This window comes from Rhodamnia argentea, chromosome 8, assembly GCF_020921035.1.
Source record: "Rhodamnia argentea isolate NSW1041297 chromosome 8, ASM2092103v1, whole genome shotgun sequence".
Lineage (NCBI taxonomy): Eukaryota > Viridiplantae > Streptophyta > Magnoliopsida > Myrtales > Myrtaceae > Rhodamnia > Rhodamnia argentea.
The window spans coordinates 17,295,755-17,317,752 of record NC_063157.1 but is presented as its reverse complement, the minus strand read 5'-3'; the positions used below and the strand labels follow the sequence as shown (position 1 = coordinate 17,317,752).

Below are 21,998 nucleotides of genomic sequence, written 5' to 3'. Positions count from 1 at the left end.
AGAGTTACACGTCAATGTCGATGAATTCATCCCAATGAAGGTTATCATTGATAGCTAAGGCTTGCTGTTGATAACTGAACCCCAGACCTAGCGCTCGGGATCGAGATCCCAGTGCTTGAGCCTAGGTCAATCATGGCCATTGGACTAGAAACTATGCGCTTGCCATTTGGGCACAGGAACCTCGACACTCATTCTTGGGCCCTTGCAATGGGGTTAAGTCCTCGACGCTCGGGCGCAGGTCTATCTAGGACGGGTCCCAAGTCAATCTAGGTTGAGCACAAGATCCCAATGCCCGGGCCTGGGTCATTCATGGCCGGGCTCGGGACTCCAGCATCGATACCCATTCCTAAGTCCATTGAGGCCAAGCCTCGACCTCGGCGCATGGCATTGATTGACCTAGGTAAGGGCACGGGGGACCCGTGCACAGGCACTAGAGTCCCGGGCTCGGCTTCAATGGACCCAAGCTCAAAAGTCGGGGACTCGGGTATTGGCGCCTTTGTTTGGGGCTCGGCCTCAATGGACCTAGGCAAGGGTGCTGAGAACCCATGCTTGACCTCTATATTATCGGGCTTGGCCTCGAAGCACCCGAGTGCGACCACCGGGATCTAGGGCTCGGGCTAGATTGACTTGGGTCCGTCCTCGATGGATGTGCGCTCGAGCGTCGAGGACCCGACCCCATTGCCAAGGGCCTAGGAATAAGCGTTGGGGCTCCTGTGCCCAAGCGGTAAGCTCATAGTTTCTAGTTCAAATGCTGATACCTAGTCATATTTTACAAACTAATTTTCAATTTTTCAAAAAGGAAATCATTTTCCTAAATTTAATCTTTGGTAGGAAAACATTTTTCTTTGACTCATTTCTTAAAAATGAGGAACATATTTTCCTAGGAACAAACAGAGCCTAAGCTTTACTCAGATTTACATAAGATGTTTTAACAAAGTTGAGAATAGAGCGGAAAAGAGAATTTGGGAATTTTTGTATAATTCGATATATCCAGAAAAGAGTAGACGGAGTTTATTTATAGGATTTATTAGAAGAAAAGCTAAGGTAATAAGATATACTATCAAATATAATTGATAAAAAATATGCGCTATTAAAAGAGATATATACACAACATAATCCCTAAATATCTTAATATTGCTAACGAATGACTCTCCCGACACATGTAATTTAATTAATCGTAACCGAAAAATAAATCGGTTTTGTCAAACATGTTTGAATCAGACTAATTGATCTGCTTTGCATTGATACTAATAAGAGATGAAGACATGGAAGTGTGGACTGATCCTTTGGAAGGAAGCAAGCGTCGTTCTCTCTCGTCGCCTACGCACTTCGCGGTGGCAATTGCGTTCCTTTTCAGACATCTTCGTTCCACAGCCATTCTTGCAACAATTTGCGCTTCATGACAATAATATAAGTTGCATTTCCACATTCTTTTGCTCCCGCGTCCTTTTCTCCCGCTCTTCAAGACACGCGAGTGTGCACATAAACAAACCCCCAATGACAATCTTATGTGGTGACATTTGGTTAAGTATAGAATCGACCCCTCAACTCGAATTATTTCCTCCTCGCGAAAAAACGAGATTCATGTCATTTCGACCACATTGTTTGCAAATCAATTTTCGGTCTCTCCGACGCATTTTCTTGCTCTAACAAGGGCAAAAAGAAGAAGGAGGAGGAGAAGAATAAATTCGCTTCGTACTGAGCAAATGATCGTCTCGGCAAAGTGATCTGTTGGTGCTACGAGAATTTCCGGTTGTCCATGTTCACAAAAAAAATCACAAAACTACAAAATAAAATATGGAAGAGAGATTGACTCTTCTTACGGATTGTGGATTGTGACATGGTGAAACACAAAAAATTGGAGACCATATAATGGCTTTTTAAATGCCAAAACCATATTATGTTAGGTATAATTCATGCTAAGATTTATGTCCTCATTAAGGGCGCATTTGTTTGGAGAAAAAAATTAATATTAAAGAAAAATACTTTTTGATAAATCATTTTCCTTAATGATTAGTTTTCCTTTATTTTGTGATTTGTAACTGAATTTTTTCTTTTTAGCATTTGGATCTTATTTAGAATCTGAAAAAAAAACATTATTTAGGAAATGATTACTATATCTAAAGCCATAAGAAAATTCGAATTTTCAATTCATTTTACTTTTTTAAATTTTTAAATTTTCTTTCATATTAAATTTTGTAGTGAGCATATGAACGACTCGACAAAGTGATCTGTTGGTGCTGCTACGAGAATTTCCGCTTGTCCATGTCGACAGAAAAATCACAGTACAATAAAATAAAATGTGTAAGAGAGATTGACTCTTCATACCGATTGGATGTTGTAGTGGCGAAACACAAAAAGTTGGAAACCATATAATTGCATTTTAAAACGCCAAACCATATTATGTTTGGTATAATTCATGATAAAATTTATTTCCACGTTTAAACCATTTGGTTGAGTGTAAACTTCGTGCTCAAGAAAAATACTTTCCGAAAAATCATTTTTCAAGAAAATGATTAGTTTCCTTTATTTAGTGATATGTAATCGCAAATATTTTCTGATATTTGGATCTTATTTGGAAAATAATTTTAATCTCATAATTATCTCAAGCCGAAAGAAAATTCGAATTTTTAATTTTAATTTTCTTTTAATTTTTTCCTGCTTCGCCGGTTGCCACGGCAACTGGTCACACGAGGTCGAGCCTGTCCGGAAACTTAGTTTTCGAAAAATACTTTTACTTAAATAAACGCACACTAAATCATTTCCTTTTATTCAGTATGTATAGATAATTTTTTAAATTACTAGTTCTCTTTTAAGTAAGCAGTAGAAACGCCTGGAGGCATCAGGAGGGCCTGGTATAAAATCCCAAATCTCGAATCCAGTTCGAAAAGAAGAGGAGCAGCCCAGCAAACCCATCACATCTCACGTATTGAATTAGTCTTCGCCCTCGTTATTTGACTTAGAACTCGTGACGCGCAATTCAATTCGCAGTTCACATCTCTCTGCTTTTTGTGGCTGTTTCCTCTCTCGAATTCTCCAAGGAGGGCCACTTCCTCTCTTCCCTTTTTGGCCATCGCCACGCCCGAAGTTTCTTCCCCGCGATCATTTCACGGGCGGTCTCCAAAAGAACTTTCCCAGATCTCGTGAAAGTCAAAAACAGAATTCCTCTGTTCTCATCGCCTGCTCTGCTAGGCCGACGATCCATCCGAGTTCTTGTTTTGTTCTCGCAAGCATTGTCTTTCTAACGGGTAACTCAGTGCGGAGAAACAGAGTGCTGTTCGATTGGGCGGGATCGTGTCGTGATTCTGATTGGCTTCAGTGTATAAGAATCACAGAGATCATTTGACGGTGCCAAACTTGGAAGGTGTTTGAATCAACCCAAGATCTGATTTTTTGTTTTTGGTGTTCCCTGTTGTCGGCTGAGTTTTTTTTCTTTTTTTGGAAACTTTCAATCTGCTTCTACTGCTTGATCACTTTTTTGTTTTTGATAATGCTTTTATTATTTCTTTGAGGAACTGCTCTGTTTTTCTAATGGAGCCTGCAGCAGAACCTTCCCCTTCCAGCTCATTCAGCTGGGAATGTCTGTTCTATGAGTATTCCTAAAGAAACGACCCCTTCATTTATTGTGTCTTCCTTGGATAACCCCCGTTTTTTTTTTTTATTCAAGTCACTTGTAACCTCTGTTGCATTGCTTTTCAGTTCGATTTCGCCTGTTTTCCGATGGGCTGCGCGAGCTCGAAGCAAAAGCGATGTCGGCACTGCAGCGCGCCATACTCGCCTGTGCGTCGGAGCTATTCGATCCACGGCGATCGTCTGCCTCAGTGCATAGATGATAGCTACCATCTCGTTGCTCTTAAATCTAGCACCCTCGGCTCTCTCAAGCTTGACCCTTCTTATCAAATCACCACCCCCATGGAGAAGGTGATGGTGGTCGATGGTGGTGACCACAAGATGTGCAATGGGAATAGTGTCATCGAAAACGATGTGAAGGAGTTCACAATGGGACTGATCGAGGCAAAGACTTGGTCGAACATGATCGAAGAGAAAATCCCAAAAGTCGACCCAAGAACGCCAATTAGGACTCCTCCCGGCGAGCCGGAGATGATCAATACGTGGGAGTTGATGGAAGGCCTGGAGGACACAAGCCCTTTCCGGTCGCCGAATCACATAAGGAGCTTTTCTTTCGATGTGGTCAGGAGTCCAGTTCATGCCCCAACGGATCGTCCTAAATCAAGGTTTCAAGAGAATGGCACGGTTTCCCCGAAGCCCATGTGGCTGCAAATCGCTGATGGCAACGGATTGGGCTCCGAGGATGTGGTTGCGGGTTTCGATCCTGAAGTCATCTCCACCTTCAGGAAGTCACTTGAAGAGCTCTCACCTGATCATCCGTTTCATATGCAGTCATTGAATAATCAGGAACAACCGTCCATGGCCAGCCACGATTCATTGCATAAGGAAGCCACTGAAACTCAAGTAGCAAATGGGATTGACCACAAGCGTTGGCCAGGTGGAAAGGAGAAGGTGATCGTCTACTTTACAAGCCTTCGAGGGGTCAGGAAGACATACGAGGATTGCTGTCATGTTAGAGTCATCTTGAAAGGCATCGGTGTCCGTGTTGACGAGCGAGACATGTCAATGCATTCTGGGTTCAAGGAAGAACTGAGAGAGCTATTGGGCGATGGGGCTTGTGGAGGTGGATTGCCGAGGGTGTTCGTGGGAAGCAATTACATTGGCGGTGCTGAGGAAATTCGGCGTATGCATGAAGAAGGACAGCTTGAGAAATTTCTCAAGAACTGCGAAATGGTGGATGATGGTGGCAGTGGTAATGGTAACAGCGGTGCCTGTGAGGCATGCGGTGATATTAGGTTTGTGCCTTGTGAGAGGTGTTCCGGCAGTTGCAAGATATATTACGACGGAACCAGTGAAGAAGATGCGGAAGAAGAGGGAGACGGGTATGGGTTCCAACGTTGCCCGGATTGCAACGAGAACGGTCTTATACGGTGCCCGATATGTTGCTATTAGCTTCCGGTGGCGACGACAACATATAGTCCCACACACATATTTGCAAATTTTGAGTGTTCGAGTGAATTCTTGTACAGAGAGAAGATGCTAGTTTTTTTTAAGGAAGATTACACGGGGAAAAAATTGTCAGAGGTTGATCTTCTAATCACATGACTTGTGCAATTTTCCTTTTCTATTTTGTGTGGCAGAGAGGCTCTATGTTTTTACCAAAAAGGAGGTTTGTACACTTCCTTTCATTACCCAAAAATTTCCAGCTAATAATGCATAAAAAAGTTGGATGAGATGGTTCAGTTCTTTCTGGCACAAACGGTGAAATTTGATGAAGTTTGTTCAAGGAACTGCAGAGGCTAAATGCATGACGGGGAGTTGTCTGTTGAATTAAATTTTTTTGCCAACTCTTCATGAAGTTTCTTCAGATCGGTGGGAAAATGGCCTTAATGTGGTAGATTAGTGACATGTCTGAAGGGTCAGCACAACCAACCAAAGGCACCACGTAAGAACAGTGACAGATGCTGCTACAGATCTGTCTGTCTCATGAAGATGAGAAGGAAAAAAAAAAAAGAGAACTAGAACATGGGAGACACCAAATTCCACTTTGTTGACTCTTCCAAAAGTGATGTTTTGGTTACGTTGGAGTAGTTCAGGTCTCAAAAATTTAATGTTTTTGACGGTAGAACTGTTGACTTCTTCGCTTGCACCGGAATGCATTCTAGAACTCGTGTTATTCTGCTGAAGAAAGTCTTGAGAACAGATTTGGACAAAGCTGTTTGGTGAAGAATGCAATCTTGGGTCAGCCTTGGCGGTGACCATAAACTAAGGAGACCCGGTCAATCCAGTTTCCTTGGACTCGTTTCATGAGGCAAAAGATGGAGAGGTTGAATAAGGAGTTGCCTCCATTGCTGTCTCTGTGGGTATTCACCAACATGCATTAAATAATAAACCTTGAGTTTCTCTTTTGTTTAGCTTTCTCTGAAATCATGCCATTGGGAAATTATTAATTTCTTCAGCTTCACGTCTAAGCTGGTCCCAGAAAATAAAAAGGGAGCTTTATGTTAGGGGGAAAAAGAAGGGGACGGAAACTGCCGAATTTGACCCACGATATTCCGGACTCCGCCGGTGGTGGCCGCGGTCGAATTTTTTATTTATTTATTTTAACTCTGATACGAGAATATAGGGCGGCGCATATAATCTTGTTAGCCACTAAAGTATGCAATGAATAAAGGCATTGCATATTCATATGATGCCACTCAGAAAAAAAGGTGAAGCTACTGGGGTCTCTCATATTAATACTACCAACTGAGCTGTGCCAAGATGTGAACATTCTCCTTTTACCTTTTTCCCTTTATCTTTTCTCTTTGTTCTTCCTTTCCTTTGTGTGTGAACACCTTCTCAACCTTCTTGGATCTCATGTCTGGTAATAATTCGTGGAACTATGTCCGCGTATGTTCATTTGCGCCTGAAAGACAGAATACCACAAGCAGCTAAAGGACAGTTAGCTATCCAATCATGTCTCGTTCAGATGGTAGGAAACAGTTGAGAATTGTCCAACGGCAAATTCCAGTGCTGGACCACTCCCTCCTACCACATTCAAGGTGAACAAGATAAATTGACCGATGAAAAGAATTAGCGACTACCAATGGAAGCTTTTCCAATCCAGTGATAATCACTCACCAGCATTCAACCGTGGGATAGATATTGCATGCATCTGTTCGTAACAATAGCTGCTGCGCAAATCGTTGTGACCGTGACCCTGTAGGATTCGAGATGCCTGCACAAGATGAAGGACTAAATAATGCTACCCTTAAGGTTCTTTTGTCCTGTGTCTTTGTGGGCGCTTTAGCCAAATGAGTTGAGCGCAGTTCAGCAAATTGAGGATCACATGTTTCTAAGAGCCGTTAAGCAATGCAATGATCCAATCGGAGACGCTCAATTCCATAATTGACTTACTACTCCTCCCAACTAGACCTTCTGTATGTGCAACGTCGTTCGATCGATGGTGTTCCAGGGCTAGAAAACTACATTTGGTTATGGCAGAATAAAGAAAATATGCAATGCAACGTCAATTAGTGGCGGAGCACTGCAACAGACCATTTTTCGAACAATCAAAAAGAAAAACCCCATCATTTGACCTAGTAATGTGCAAGATCATTCAGGGAAGAAACCGGTTTTCAGCTCTCAAATAAAAGAACATTGCCGTCCCTTAAATATGAAAGGAACCACTTTGAAACGACAGTTGGGAGATAGAGATGCTCAATTGGGAACGAAAAAATACATGGGGAAAAGAGGAAAAATGTCACTATATTAAGTTTAAATATCAGATTATCTCAAGGAGTGGCTGTCAACTCTAGGGATCTCATGTCCACTGCAATTGCCTTCTTAGACCAGTCAGGTGCTTAGCTTTCACATGTCATTGCTAATTATCTGGTTAATCTCCAACTCATTCTCTTACAACTTTACTCTTCATAAAGCACCATCAAATGTGAAGCCTGCAAATTCCGATATATGGGGCATTAGGCATGATTTCGACATCACGTGGGAGACAATGTCTGGCGCAAAGTGATCCATAATCACCAAGTTCTAACTGAGTTTCATGAACACAAAAGGCTGAACTATGCACAACCAGACCAAGATGTCTACAATTCAATTGCCATCTTAATGACACACATATAACTGCTGAGAGAGCAACCACCATTACTTATTCATATATCTGCATAACCATGATGGGTCAGTATCTTTATGAACAATAAAGATACTGATTTTATTTACCACCATGGTTAGCCAAGTCAGACGCAGCTTTAGCCACTCGATTCAGGACATCTGAAACCCAAAGAGCTCCCCTCGAGAAGTAGCTGCTGTTAACAACTGCATGAGCAGCTGATACAGCTGCTTCTCCTGTAACTGTTGCCGCAACAACAGCAGCAGTTCCTGTTGCAAGGACCGCTGATCTGGTGATATCAGAGATGTGGTACTTCTCGTCGACGGATCTCACGACTTCCCTGCCTGCAGTTATCTTATCGGTGAGGCCCATTCTGTCGCTTAGCTCTGCAACCTTCGCAGCCGCAGTGGATGACACCTGATGCGAGTCGTCAAAAGCCTTGGCTTTCGTCAATGCGTCTTTGCCCAGATCATATCCCTTGGCCATCATTGTCATGACAACTTCCTGTGCAAGTGTCACAGCTTCACTCGGGGAGGAAACCATAGGCATTGCATGAGTAGCCTGTCCATGGAAATATATTTTTTCAGAGATATCTGAGCGTGAGGATGAATTCAGAACCTAGAGAAAAGAACCCGTTGAAGTTTTTCTTATTGTGCAATATCATCAGCTTCACCTAGAGATGTGCACTCTATTCACAATCTGGTTTCACAAGATGATCAAGTTATGCACTGACCTTACCACATGATAAAGTAGAACTATACAAACTACTAAAACATTACAGTCTGATTATGTTGGCTAAAGAAGCAAACAAGAAAACAAGTTTCAATTTCATTTTGGAAATTGTTCTTGAATTCCCTGCAAGCCAACAAATTTTCAACTCATTGTCGACTAATAATTAGCCATGACTAAATTGACTTGATATCTTAAGCGCTCACTTCAGAAACATCCCAAATTTCAAAATGAGAGCTTATGACATTCTGTCCATTGGACGAGCATAAGCTCCTCAACTTGTTGCCTGATACAGTACGTTTCTTTTTCTGCCACATTTATATATCTCAGACTAGTAAACAGCATACAACTTCAACCAAACTATGCATCTTCATTTGAACATGAGTTCAAGCCTGCAGAAATTTGCTAATCTTCATTTTGTAAACTGACCCAGCAAAAAAAAAAATGAACCAACAATTCGTCATTACTGGTAAAAGTGAAATGCTTCAAATACCACAACACTAGTGACATCATCAGACTTCTTCGAAGAACCATTCCAAGGATCTGAGTCATCTATAAATGCTCCCCAGCGTGAAATGCCTACATGTCGGTCTCCAATTGTAGCTCCCTGACAAATCATATCAGTACAAGGTGCTTGAAGGGTTAGGTGTAAGCAAGGTTTTATATGAAGAAACAAGAACTTTCAAAGTTTACCCCACAGGAAAAGCTACCCAAAGTACTTCCAGAATTTCCCATGGAACTACAAAGAACTAATGTACTACATGCAACATCAGTATTAAACCTCTATGGAAGAGTAAGAATTGAGTGGGTTAAGCACCATAACACTTAATGACCAAGGGGTTTCCAACACTAATTTCAAAAGAAAAAAAGAAACTCCAGTTAGTTTTTTTTCTTGAAGTGAGAGGGGTCACTCACACTGAGCAATAAAGCAGTCTCCAGAGCGTAAGCATCCTTAAAAGTCACATGAGCCGTACGAGCATATTCACCAGACCTAGATTTTAAATCAAACAAAATTTATTAAGATGAAGATGCAGTGTCACTCTAGCAAGAATCTAAAGGAAGACTTGCGAGTCATAGACATTGTGTCACTATCAGTGAGATGCGAATCACAGAATGGCCTGCTATTAAAACTTTCTAACACAAAAAGCGTAGCGCCAAATTCCTTTCTAATGGGGAAAAAAGAATAATCAACCCATCACTAAGTCTAAGTCTCGCAAGTTGCAACCTTCGAAAAGCAAAAATCCGAACAAGTATGTTCACATGTTAAGATGCATGGAATGAGATCCTTTGGGAAAACCTTGTCATTCAGAATTTTAATAACAAAATTTATATGAATCCGGAAATATTTTGTAGAAGTATTTCCATCGGGTGATGTCTGAGCTTGAGTAAGAAAATAGCAGCTAGCCTCCTTGGTGGACTTGTTAGACACACAACTGAGGAACCGACATGAAAAATGCTAGTTCTTCTCTGACCTCATGAAAGATAATCTACAATGTTTGTAATAGATTTAAAGTAAGTCACTTTTAAGCGCCCATCTATATAGATTAGACAAAGATAACAGAATACTAATCCAGCCTTTTTTCACTGATTACTGATAAATGGTGTACTGCGACTCCAAATGAGAAAATGCCAGCTCTGTGAGAATAAACATAGATCCTCCACAATATCAAATAGAAGATTTATCAATTCAAGCATGCCAGAGAAAATGTGCAAAGTAACATCCATTATTCACATAAACAGAGCTTGTCTTAAAATCAAGTCAATGACGTCCACAAATGTCAGCTAGATATAAGATGCAAAAAAATGACTAGTAATGAGAAGATCAAATTGGGACCAAAATTCAGCCCTTTTTCACTGATTAATCATGACTAGTAGCACTGTGCATCCAAAGTGAGACAATGCTGTAGGACCCTAATTAAGGTCATCGGTCCTCCATGATGTCAAACTGACAGATTTATCAAGTCAAGCAGGCTGAAGGAAACATAGTATTTAGTCCATTATTCAGATAAACAAAGCTTATGTCTTCAAAATCAAGTCAATGACATCCACAGTGTCTAATCTGTCTGTTCAATATAAGACACAGGAAAATATGAGTAAAAAGGAAACCATTGGCACTGTTTCCATGTTTGTTTCATCCAGCCACACACATCAATAAGAAACAATTAGCCTAAGAGTCCGTTCAACATTGAAAGGTTATAAAGACCAAAACCAGTCAAAAAAATTGTAAGATGAATAAGGGTATTAAATCAGCAACGAGAAGGAGATATGATGGAAAGGAACCTTATTATTTCAATGTATTCAATCGCACCGCAATGAGCAAAAAAATCATAAACATCCTTTTCTGTGGATCTCGGTGATAAGCCTGTGATTTCAGCCGTATAACCACCTGGATACATGGTTGTGAAATCTTGAAAATGGCTGGCAGTAGGTTACAATGGACCTGGACAAAGTACAATAAGCTCGTGAGTCTTCATATACACAACTACCTGGTGCTTCTAGGCATGCTAATTCAATTTAACACTACATTTGCCCTATATAGGCACAGTAAGCAAACCCATGATAAGAGACCTGCAGGCGCCCAATGTCCACATGTGCTGGCAGAGATTTTCTTATTCTAGACAATTGGTGGTACATAGTTTCAGTATATCAGAATGTGACCAACGAACATAAGGTTAATGCTTTGTAGTGCTTCCCGAAGCTTCAATCCTTTGTTGGCATGCAGCATAGTAAATGCAGAAATTGCAAATTACTCTACCATTGGTTCAAGATTTAATTTTGATTGGTCATAAGAAGCATAAATTTTTGTTTGATCTTATTCTATCCTGAACAGGATGGATAGAGTAATATCAATGTAGAGATCAAGGAGGTCTATTTTCACTGTAGTACTTGGTGGTTCATAATGTAGCTCGATCGAGTAAACTAATACCATGGAAGTGTCCCTCCACTCATGAAGGGGTATGAGCTTTGAACAATGTCAACAGTTATAAGCCACCGATACCACAAGTGATGAAATCACGCGCTCATTCACCTGATCATGATGAAGCTCCTCTTAACTATTTGGAAGAATCAACTGAAAGAATTCACGAGAAAGATGCCTGAAGAATTCCACTTCAAAAGTGCTAGTCAACTATATCCCAATTCTTAAAAGTAAATTAAACTAGAAAAGCTCCTAGAGCTTACAAATCACGTTTGAAGAAAATCCAATGTGTTCTTATTCTTGTCCACCATTGCTGGGCGAGCAATGTCTGACACTTAGCCAAGTCTCCTGTCTGTCGGCTCAGTTGAAATAAGAATAATCTCAAGATAACTCTCTCCCTCTCTCTCTCTCTCTCTCTCTCTTGGCTTCATTCACACAGATAAGAAGTGTTCTTTTCTACCTTCCCTAAAAAAGAAGAGGGTATTGGGTGTATACACAAAGTTTCCTCTCCCTTCATTCTGCTCATAGAGATGTCTTCCATGAGCAATGAGCATCAAAGAAAGCGTCCCTCCATGTAACTAAAGGCACTCAATATTACAACAATGGACGGAGTTTTACCATATTCAACACCCAATCAGAGTGCACCACATTACTCCATCTACTGATTTTGTTGACCACGCTTAGCATCTACCAAGCATTGCTGTTAAAACTCTTCTCAAGCCAACCGAATGGAATGACTAAAGGAATACTACGCTCAAGGTATCAAATTCAACATCGAAGAGCCATTTTCGAGTAAAGTAAGAACAGACCAAACGGTCAGGTGAGCTCAATCTGCAACAGACGCAAACCAGTAAAAATCAATATGCGAATCCCATGATTCTGATATACACAAGGGGGAAATATGCACTCAATTCGCTTTATCCAAGAATCTCAATCCGTCCAAGTCAAACATGAAAAACGTCGAACTACTAGGTTTCTGGGAGCGAATCGGCATACTTCTTCTAGTACAGAAACGAAAGACCAGAGGAAACCCCCAAACCCAAAACAAAACAGAAACCGATCGATTGACGAATTCGCTGTTCATCAACGATAGTAGAAGAAGAAGAAGAAGAGAAAATAATGCATACCTCGTCTTCTCCGAAGGAGCGAGAGGGAGAGGGAGAGGGAGAGGAAATGACGGGCGATTGGCTAACAGACTGCAAGATTTCGCGTGTCGAACAATAAAAAAGAACCACGCGTAGTATAGCGCGTGTCATGACCGACCAATACAATTGGGAATTGGCTATGCATGATGAAATGAAATTTCTGGAAACTACATTTGTCAATTCATCAATAGGAGTTTACGAGATATTGCATGTTATTTGAATCTAAAAAAAACTGATCGAGTCTTTATTCAGCAATCATAAATAGCAATTTACCATTTATAAATAATATTTATTATTCAGATAAAATTCATAAAAATTTTGGGCGACAACACGGGGAAATGATTTATAATATGAGTTTAAAAGGAGTTTATGAGATACTTTTAGAGGTGTCAAATGGATGGGTTGGATCAAATTTGGTCCAACTCATAATGACCCGTTTTAACCCATTTTCGTATAAAACAAATTTAACGACCCTTATCCGGTGCAATCCATACCCAATCCATATCCAATTCATACCCAACTTGACTTGTCTTACTTAAATACTTATATATTTAACCAAATCATGAAATATTTATTTCTTATAATTTATTAAGAAAAAATGATACTGCTAAAATACTTTCATGCAATTGAATTTTTTATATTTTTTTAAAAATACTTTTTTAAATTTTTAAATATTATTTATATTTAGAAAAGTAATTTTTTATTTTATTTTTTATTTTCCTTTTTCTCCAGCATCCGGTAACGGCGACCCGATGGCCACAGCGGGTTGGCGGCGGCGTTTCAAAATAGTTTTTACATATTTTATTTTATTTTTTCTTTTACTTATAAAAATAAAAAAAAATACAAAACTAATATATTTGAAGCCCATTTACAAGTGGTGCTTGAGAAGCTACATGCCACGGTAGAGGTAGCCGGTTCCGGTTCCGGTTCATGTTCATGAACCGACAGTTCCTGTTCCACGAAAAGGTGGAACGGGAACCGGCCCTTGAAAATACCGGTTCCGAGCCGGTTCCCGGGCCGATTCCTTCCGGTTCCTTTTTTAATTTAATTTTTAAAATAATAAATAATAAAATAAACATAATAAATTATAAATTATAAAATATAATCAAATTGTACATTGTAATAAAATGTGGGAAAAAAAGGGGAAGAAAGGATGAATGGGCTTGAACTTAATGAATTATCATTAAGTGCCTACATATCTTCTTGGGGATAGAAGAATCAAAACTCATGTAGTTCTTTTACCTTTGATAACCCCAACTTAGCTCATCGTCAATCGTCGCTACCCGTTGTGGTACCCGTGGCGGTGGTATCTCCACAATCATCGCTAAAAAATTCGTGTTCTCGATCCAGCTCTTGGTGTCGAAATTTCGCCCTCGTCCAATTGTCGACACAAGCTTGAGCTTCCACGGACTCTAGGCTTAATCTTGAACGGCGAGAGTCCAAAACTAATCATCCAGCGCTAAATGCTTGTTCAACCGCAACCGTTGAAGAATGGGTTGCTAATATCTGACGAGCGATGAAGGCGAGAACCGGGCAATCGATTTGGTGACTCTTCCACCACTTTAGGATTTTGAAATTTATACTATGTTCTGCATCACGAAACTCAAATTGAGTGGTTAAATATTTTTCTAATTCAGAAATACTACATGTTGCCCCTTTTTATTTTTATTTTTCCTACTCTTGAGCATATTATACCCTCTACTAAGTGAACGACCACCTTCGCTACGTGATGCGATAGATTGTAAAGATCCAGAATCACTTAAACCATATCTACTACAAAATTCTCCATATAATATTACTATAGATTCTTTAACATCTCATTGTATATTTGAAATATCTATTGAATCTTCCAAATGCAAACAATCATGATAATACACATTCAAATAATCTAGTAAACCGTCTAATTTAATGCGTGGATAAAAAAAAATATCAACTAAATAGACAAGAGGAATTTGCAAATAATAATGCAACCATTTTTTTCGCATTACTAAAATAGTTCGAGCTAATTCAGTATCATTTTCATATTCACTAAAAACACTACTAATATTTACACACTATATTAAAAATAAATACGTAGTAGGATCATAAATACTATATAAAGGCTTAGTAGCATCATTAAAAATTTTAAAAAAATCTAAATTTTTTTTGCAAATGTCCCAATGTTGTGGAAGTAAAGTAATTTTGGAAATATTTTGTAAAATAAACATACATAATAAATTTTTATAATCAAAAGTTTGCCGAAGCAACTCATACGTAGAATTCCAACGAGTCGGAATATCTTTTAGAAATTTTTTTGCCCTTCTCCCATGTTGTTTACAAAATTTTCCCTATGATTTCATAAAATGGAGACGACTCCATAAAAATTTAATTGCGCCTTTTATTGGGGCGAGAAAAGTGTCAAGAGTTCGTAAACCATCTTGTACACATAAATTTAAAACATGGCAAGCACATCTAATGTGAAAAAATTATCCGCCAAAAGTGGGTTTGCAAATATTTTCTAATTCGGGAATAGAAACGGTATTTGCGGCGGCATTATCAAAATCAATTGAAAATACTTTATTTATCAAATTATATTCTTCTAAAACTTGTTTAATTATTCTATAAATATTATGAGCCGAATGTCTTTCATCAAAAACTCGAAATGCAATAAGTCTTTTTTGAATGGTCCAATTGTCACCTATCCAATGACACGTGACATCCATATAAGAATGAATTTGTCAAGGATCACTCAAAATATCGCTACCTATATGCACACGTCCATTGAATTCCACAAAAAATTTTGCTAAAGATTTTTTTTCCTTTTTTATAATGATGAAAAACTTCGCGTTTAAGAGTGCTTTTTGGAATAGTTGGTGGTTGCGGAACCAACGCAGTATTTATCAAATATTTCATATTAAAATTTTCACCAGTATTAAACGGAGCATGATCAAGGGCAACATATTCAGCTAATGTTTATTTATAAAGTGCATCGATGTAACAGAATAAAGGATGAGGATTAGGAGTGGCGTACCTGGAAATTTGTTGTTGCATATTGTCCATCCCTACTTGCGTTGGATGTTTTTTTCGTCGATGCCGACGGAATGTTCCGTAGCCGTCTCCTTTCGTAAATTTATATGTTTGCGAACAATATTTACATTTTATATTATACTTACCTTCGCTTTCATCACGTACCTTGTCGAAGTGTAGCCACAAGTCGGATGTATTATCTCGGCCCTTTCGTTCCGACTCATTTGCCGTTGACGTTTTTTCGACACCGGTGAGAGGATGAAGACTTTCTTGTGTTGGGATATGCTTGACGTTCGGAATCGGAACATGGTTGATATTATCGTCGTTGTCTTCCCAATATGCATACTCACGAGGATCATATTCAGGAATGGGATTCTCGGAATCTTCCATAGTCATCTTGCCCTTGTCGGCATTTCTGCTTCCACTTGCTATTTTTGAGAGAATTGATCGGAAATCTGATTGAGAGAATTGAGGCGGGATTGAGAGAATTGAGCGAATTGAGAGAATTTGAGCGAATTAAGAGGATTTGAGAGAATTGTTGAGAGGATTTATGAGAAAAATGAAAGGAAGATGATAGATATTTATAGGCAAGAATTAAAAATAATTCATATATTTTTTTAGGCAACGACCAATTTGGCCGTTGCATGTGCAACGACTCTTTGGGCCAAACAGCCCAAAGAGCCGTTGTGGCCTATTTGGGGCGTGGGGCAAAGAGCCCAACGGCTCTTTGCCCCACCATAACTTTTTTTTCCTTTTTTTTTATAAATAATAAATAACAGGTCGGAATCGGCGGTTCCGGGCCGGTTCCCAAAATTATGGAACCGTGGGCCCCGTCAACGGGCCGGTTCCGGGCCCACGGTTCCAAATGGCCACCTTTAGGCCACGGGCTGAAAATGGATCGAAAATGGATTGAGTTAAAACTCATATTTGATTAGGCTTTATAAGTCTAAATCCATATTTGACAAATTTTTTAAATTTACTAAATCCATATATGACCCAAGTGAATAAAAATTAGTTAAAAGATGGGTCAAAGACCCACATTGACACCACTAGATACTATTTAGCTAATATAACTATAGTTGTACAAAATTAGTTTTGAGGAAAATTGTAATTTATTATTAGCTCGATAAAAAAATCACGTAGCTTTACATTTAGTTTGCCATAAAAAAATTCATCTAATATCCATTGCGATAGATAATTCAATAAATTACTCTGATTACCATTCAATTTGAAAATTTAAATGACCTTAAAAAAGAGTCATCATTTAATCATAAATTCCATTTAACTAAACATAATAATCGTCTATAATAGAAAATATTTTGTGGTTGTTCTACACAATATATATATATATATATATATATATATATATATATATATATAACAGCAAGTGCTATTAAATTCTATAACATATATTGTGAAGCTATATTACAATAAATTCTATTACATAATAAAATGTAATTGATAATTTATTTTGTAATTATAAGTTTATAATAAATAACGTTATGCGGTGAGGGAATGGAAACGTTCCATTCCATTCTTGCATACCAAACCACCCTTGTGGTAGTGACCGTTTCAAAGACAGGAAGATTCTAGACCTAGAACTTAAAACCTACTATGTCAGGGTCGGTTTCCAATTTTTAGAACCAGGAATTGACCATATTGACTCTATAAACAACCTAAAATTGAACCAGCCGAGGCTTATTTATTTTCTCTTTGGTTCATATGATTATATGTACAATATAGAACCTAGTGCCTAGGTGGTTTGGCCAATAGTGGGCCAAAAAATATTGAATGGTGATGTGGGTGGGGGTTGCCGAGGAATACAAATAACCTCCACTTTTTTCTTTTTTTTTCAGATTTGACGAGCATCTGAAATAACTAGTGAATTACAACTATATTATATCACAATTCGTGCATTAGTCTTTGCAACCTTAATGCTTGAGCATAAAAGGTCAAACATATTCAATTTCAACAGCAAATAGGTTCTACTTAAAAAAAGAGAGTAAAAGAACTTACTTAGCTTTTGGGGTAAACAAGTTTATATCCGCTTTACTTAGCTTTTGGGGTAAACAATTTCAAATCCGATTTGGTTCTAGGCTCTACCTTACAACCGCCTTGTACATTCTAGGTCCCTAGGTAGAATAGGCTGGTTCAGGGTATAAAATCAGGAACTGAATCAGTCAAGGCTAGTTCCCAATTTTTTAAACTTGGAACCGAAACTGTGACATCCAGAAACTCCTACATTTGCTAATGACATGCAAGATATAAAGAGAATGCATGTCATGTTGGAGTCTCAGTTAGACTATTAAGGTTGGAGCGTGCGAAATATCGGAAATGCATATTCTGTGTTTGTGGTTTTCAGAAAATGATTCCGTCAGGATTAAGATAATAAGTATTTGAGCATAAGTCGATTTTATTGAGTGTCGGTGAATCACGTATCGACATAGTAGTTTTTAACGAAAACTAATATGCGCCGGATTGCGTATTGGTTGATTCTCAAGTTAGAAATTTACTGAGTTTTACCATATTCATCACTCAATCAGAGTGCACCACATTACTCCATGTACGGATTTTGTTGACCACGCTTAGCTAGGCAGTGGTCAATAAAATCAAGGTGGTGATTCTCCTAGTGTCTGGTAATTTTCATCGAAGGTTTTAGTGGGTTCAGACTATTTTTCTTGTATTATCTGTTTTTAGATCTGACACTGATTTCTTTATTTATATACTGAAATACAAAAGATATTATTCTCATATATTTTATCTAATTATAAAACATCTTACTTTCTATCAAACTAAATGTGGAAAGCACGCCAATTCCAAAAGGGTCAATTTAGGAGCAACGGAATGAGGTTATGAAGCCACTTGGCCGTCAACGCATATATGATACAGGACTTCAATACGCCTCGACGCCTCATATACTTTTGCACACCACTTAGAAGCTCCTGCTTTAAGTATATATAGTAAACTTGGATAAGGCTATTAAATGAGCCTATTTATTACAATATTGTTTGATTTTGAAAGATAAAGAAATGTCGAAGTTTCCTTAGAGGGATTCATTAAATATGATGTAATGTATCGAGAATTGAAGAATCTAATCCAATTGTCAAAGGAGCATCAAAGATGAAGACCAAATTATTGGGAAAAAGTACACTTGAAGTGCTATAGATTTTGTACGGCATTCACTTGAGTGTCATAACTTTGAAAACATTCATTTAAGTGTCATGACTTTCAAAAATCGTTCACTTGAGTGCCATATTGACGTGGATGCCGGAAAAGCTGACGTGGTACGTCGGAAAGCCGACATGGCTCACCGGAAAGGCGACGTGGCACGCAGGAAAAGTTGCTGTAGCACTCAAGTGAACGATTTTGCTCCGACATGGTACTCAAGTGAACGATTTTTGAAAGTTATGCAACTTAAGTAAACGTTTTAAAAGTTATGGCATTCAAGTGAATGTCGTACACAAGTTATGACATTCATGGTGTACTTATCTCCAAATTGTTGTCATTGCATTAGAATTGAGATTATGCACTTTCCATATAGTTCATTATTGGTAAATAAAGAAAAAGAAGAAGGAAAATATTAACGATATAATTCAGAATAAGATTAACTTATGAATATGAACTAAGCGAAAACATAAAATCCCATGAAAGTATAGGCATTTTCTTTTAGTTGCATATATGTAAACATATTCTGTTTTTTCGGGTTGGGTTGGCTTGCCGCGAGCCCAACCCTTAATGTGTATGCTCAAGCGCGCCCAAAATCATCTTCGGGCCATTGCCGGGCGGGCAAACCTGAACGTGCTTGTGCAACGTATGTCCATTTTCGAGGTTCTGTTTATTTCATGAAAAACGAATGATTTATAACGATCACTTATATTATTTACAAAAATAAATGGACAAAAAATGTTGTCATCGTCCACGAATATTTTTAGGCATAAATTGTTATCGATAATGAAAATATTTTCATTGTCTAATTATTTGAAGTGATTATTTTTAGGAAGATATTTTTCAAATCATTCACTTTTTGCGAAACGAATGGAGCCTTATAGACATGTTAATATTTGACGTTGATGATATGGAGAAGCTAAGTTGATCTGAGCTCCATTATATGCTAGCATAATAACTTTGATGGATCTTGCATATCTTACCTTGAAAAACGGGGTCATACTCAAGAGACCATAGTGTATCAATCTAACTTAGAACGTTTATACTTGTGAGTCAAATTGAGTATTACAACTGGTTCAATGTAATCTAGGTCAATTTATCTCAAATCTTAAATATTTCTCGGGCAGACTATGAATAGCTAATGTAAAAGGACTTAGTAATCTAACTTATAAATTTACAATTCAATTTTCAATTTTACTAATGCAATTGTTTATGTATCGTGTCATTTCATACTTCAAGATTGTCGAAAATTCATGTTTACTTTAACACCACCCCCTTTTTTTAACATTCATTTTGTAGGGAAATTTAATTTGTAGAGCTATATCAAGGATAATGGCCACTGGAATTTAAATAATTAGAGAAATAGTATGCAAAAATGATACGCATCTTTTATAAGGGGAAGGGGTAGATTATCGTAATCATTTTCTTGTCCGTGCTATGGACTATATATTTCAGTTTTAAGAGGCCAAAGAGAAATCGCAAATAGGGCAAGAAGCAAGTTTCGGCAGTTCATGGCGACCTCCGCATGCCAACTGCTACAAACTCAATGTAGATGCAAGTTTTTGGCAAAAACACTAGAAGCGGGTGCGAGCAGGATTATTTGAAAAAATGCCAGAGAAATTTTTGCAGCTAGATTAATGCCACTTCATGGTGACACGGAGGTGTTGAGTACAGAAGTCATGGCTCTTAGAGAAGCTCTTGATTTGTCGGCTGCTTTTTGAAAACTATTCTATAATGGCGCCTTAGCCTATCTATAGTTAGGGGCACTTTCTTGCTGGGCTTGAAAAATTACCAACGGCTTAGAGAAAGGATAAGGGGGTTCGCTTGTGCTGTATATAACTTCTACTTGTACTTGTCAAAAATCCAAATCGTATTGTTTAATAAGTGATGAATGATTGTGGACTTAACCAAAAACCCAGCTGCAGTATTTAAAGGGCCGCTTTGGATGCTGTCCGTTCCATGCGTAACTAGACCGTCGGACCTAAGATATGTAGTTCTTCTGAACAAATTTCTTTGGGCACTTTACATAGATGATTTTTTCGTCATCGCCTAGTGTCTAGCTTCCAATCGACCTAGGTTTTTCCAAAACGATTGGTGACGACTGTAGTTTGATTTAGATTTATAATGATTCTCGCATCTCGTAGATGGCCTGAACCTAGGATTTGAGAAGATTTGAGAAATCCAGGCGCTGCTAGTGGACACCCCTAATTTGCAAAACTCTAGGTGCCTCCGATGTATATTCGTTACTTATAGAAGGTCTAATAGATTAACTAAATACGACTAAATTTTTAATAACCCCGTGCAAGCATGGGTCACCGAGCTAATTACATTTAAACTTCGATGTACAATGTTGTTGACTGAAACTGTTCCACCGTTAGAACACAACTTATCTCAATCCATCTTCTCGAGCTTTTCATAAGGGGATTTCGATTCTTTGTAGCGGCGGAGAAACAGAGCGAGAGGAGCTAGCGGAGATAATGTGATTATAGTTTAGTCTAAACAAATAAAAATGTTGCGCGCACAGTTTAGGTAAACAGGGATTTGGTTTTTTCACGCAGTACTTACCATTTTCGAAAAAATAATCAAATGGATGAACGAACTTGTTAGGCCCCATGAAACATATGTACGTAAGAGGCTAAAACTTGCTAATATTGACATAAAGATAAATTTCATGGGAATTTGCAGTAAGGTGAAAGGTTTATGTAAGGGGGCTTGACCCTATTTTGCAGCCAAATTACGCCTCGCTCAGTATGGTGATGCTCTATCCCAACCGCATCAAGTTATTCAAGACTCACGGGGTCTATGGGCCAAAAAAAAATTGGTGAAAAGATCCAACTTGGTCGTTGGGCTTGGGACATCCTTTTTCGCGAGGAGAGAGGTTTGGACAGGGGTGGCAATTTTTATTCGCGAATCATGTTTTATGTTGTGTCGGTGTAAACGTATAATACAAAATAGGTCAACTCGATCGCGAGCAAATACTTGACACGAGCACGATCCGGAAATTAATGGGTTGACACAAAACTACCCGTGTAACACGATTAAATAAGGAATTGGCGAATCATTGCATGACCTACTATAACACGAAAACTACTTGCTAACACGAAGTCAAGACGTTAATATGAACACGGAACAAAATATGCTCAAATTTCCATGGAAGTCTGTTTACAAATTGCAACAATACGTTAAAAATTAACTTCAAATAAAAAGCCATGTGCAAAGTTAACGAGATGTCATCAATTTAAAATCTTAATAGTGGAAGGCATGAAAAGAATAGTCTTTTCGCATATAGTGGCTAAACATGGCACATATATGTCGTTCAACACTAATTCGTCAATTCAACCGGGTTATACGAGTCAAT

The 21,998-nt window shown here is 38.5% G+C and overlaps 2 protein-coding genes and 1 long non-coding RNA gene across 9 annotated transcripts; 2 read left to right on the top strand and 1 right to left on the bottom strand.

Annotated features, from left to right (window-relative positions):
- The first annotated feature begins 2,886 nt into the window (after positions 1-2,886).
- Positions 2,887-5,303, top strand: LOC115728538 (uncharacterized protein At3g28850). 4 transcript variants are annotated; one of them, XM_030658855.2, is made up of 3 exons: positions 2,887-3,360; positions 3,517-3,576; positions 3,700-5,303. In XM_030658855.2, exons 2-3 carry the CDS (start codon positions 3,532-3,534, stop codon positions 5,020-5,022), a joined length of 1,368 nt encoding a protein of 455 aa, XP_030514715.1. In that variant the 5' UTR covers positions 2,887-3,360; positions 3,517-3,531; the 3' UTR covers positions 5,023-5,303. The 4 variants fall into 4 exon arrangements, with proteins under 4 accessions (XP_030514715.1, XP_048140335.1, XP_030514717.1 ...); XM_048284378.1 differs by lacking the exon at positions 3,517-3,576 and having other exon boundaries at positions 2,887-3,149; XM_030658857.2 differs by lacking the exon at positions 3,517-3,576.
- A 2,310-nt stretch (positions 5,304-7,613) lies between these two features.
- Positions 7,614-12,600, bottom strand: LOC115728539 (binding partner of ACD11 1-like). Of its 4 annotated transcripts, none has more exons than XM_048283903.1 (5): positions 12,452-12,600; positions 10,688-10,847; positions 9,323-9,398; positions 8,901-9,014; positions 7,614-8,296 (listed from the first exon to the last, which is right to left on the bottom strand). In XM_048283903.1, exons 2-5 carry the CDS (start codon positions 10,801-10,803, stop codon positions 7,781-7,783), a joined length of 822 nt encoding a protein of 273 aa, XP_048139860.1. In that variant the 5' UTR covers positions 10,804-10,847; positions 12,452-12,600; the 3' UTR covers positions 7,614-7,780. The 4 variants fall into 4 exon arrangements, with proteins under 4 accessions (XP_048139860.1, XP_030514719.1, XP_048139861.1 ...); XM_030658859.2 differs by having other exon boundaries at positions 7,614-8,239; positions 12,452-12,599; XM_048283904.1 differs by lacking the exon at positions 12,452-12,600 and adding an exon at positions 12,134-12,198.
- LOC125316219 lies at positions 11,228-20,408 on the top strand. Its single transcript, XR_007199522.1, has 3 exons — positions 11,228-11,362; positions 14,208-14,210; positions 20,398-20,408. It is a non-coding gene; the product is annotated as an uncharacterized LOC125316219 (long non-coding RNA).
- Positions 20,409-21,998: the final 1,590 nt, after the last annotated feature.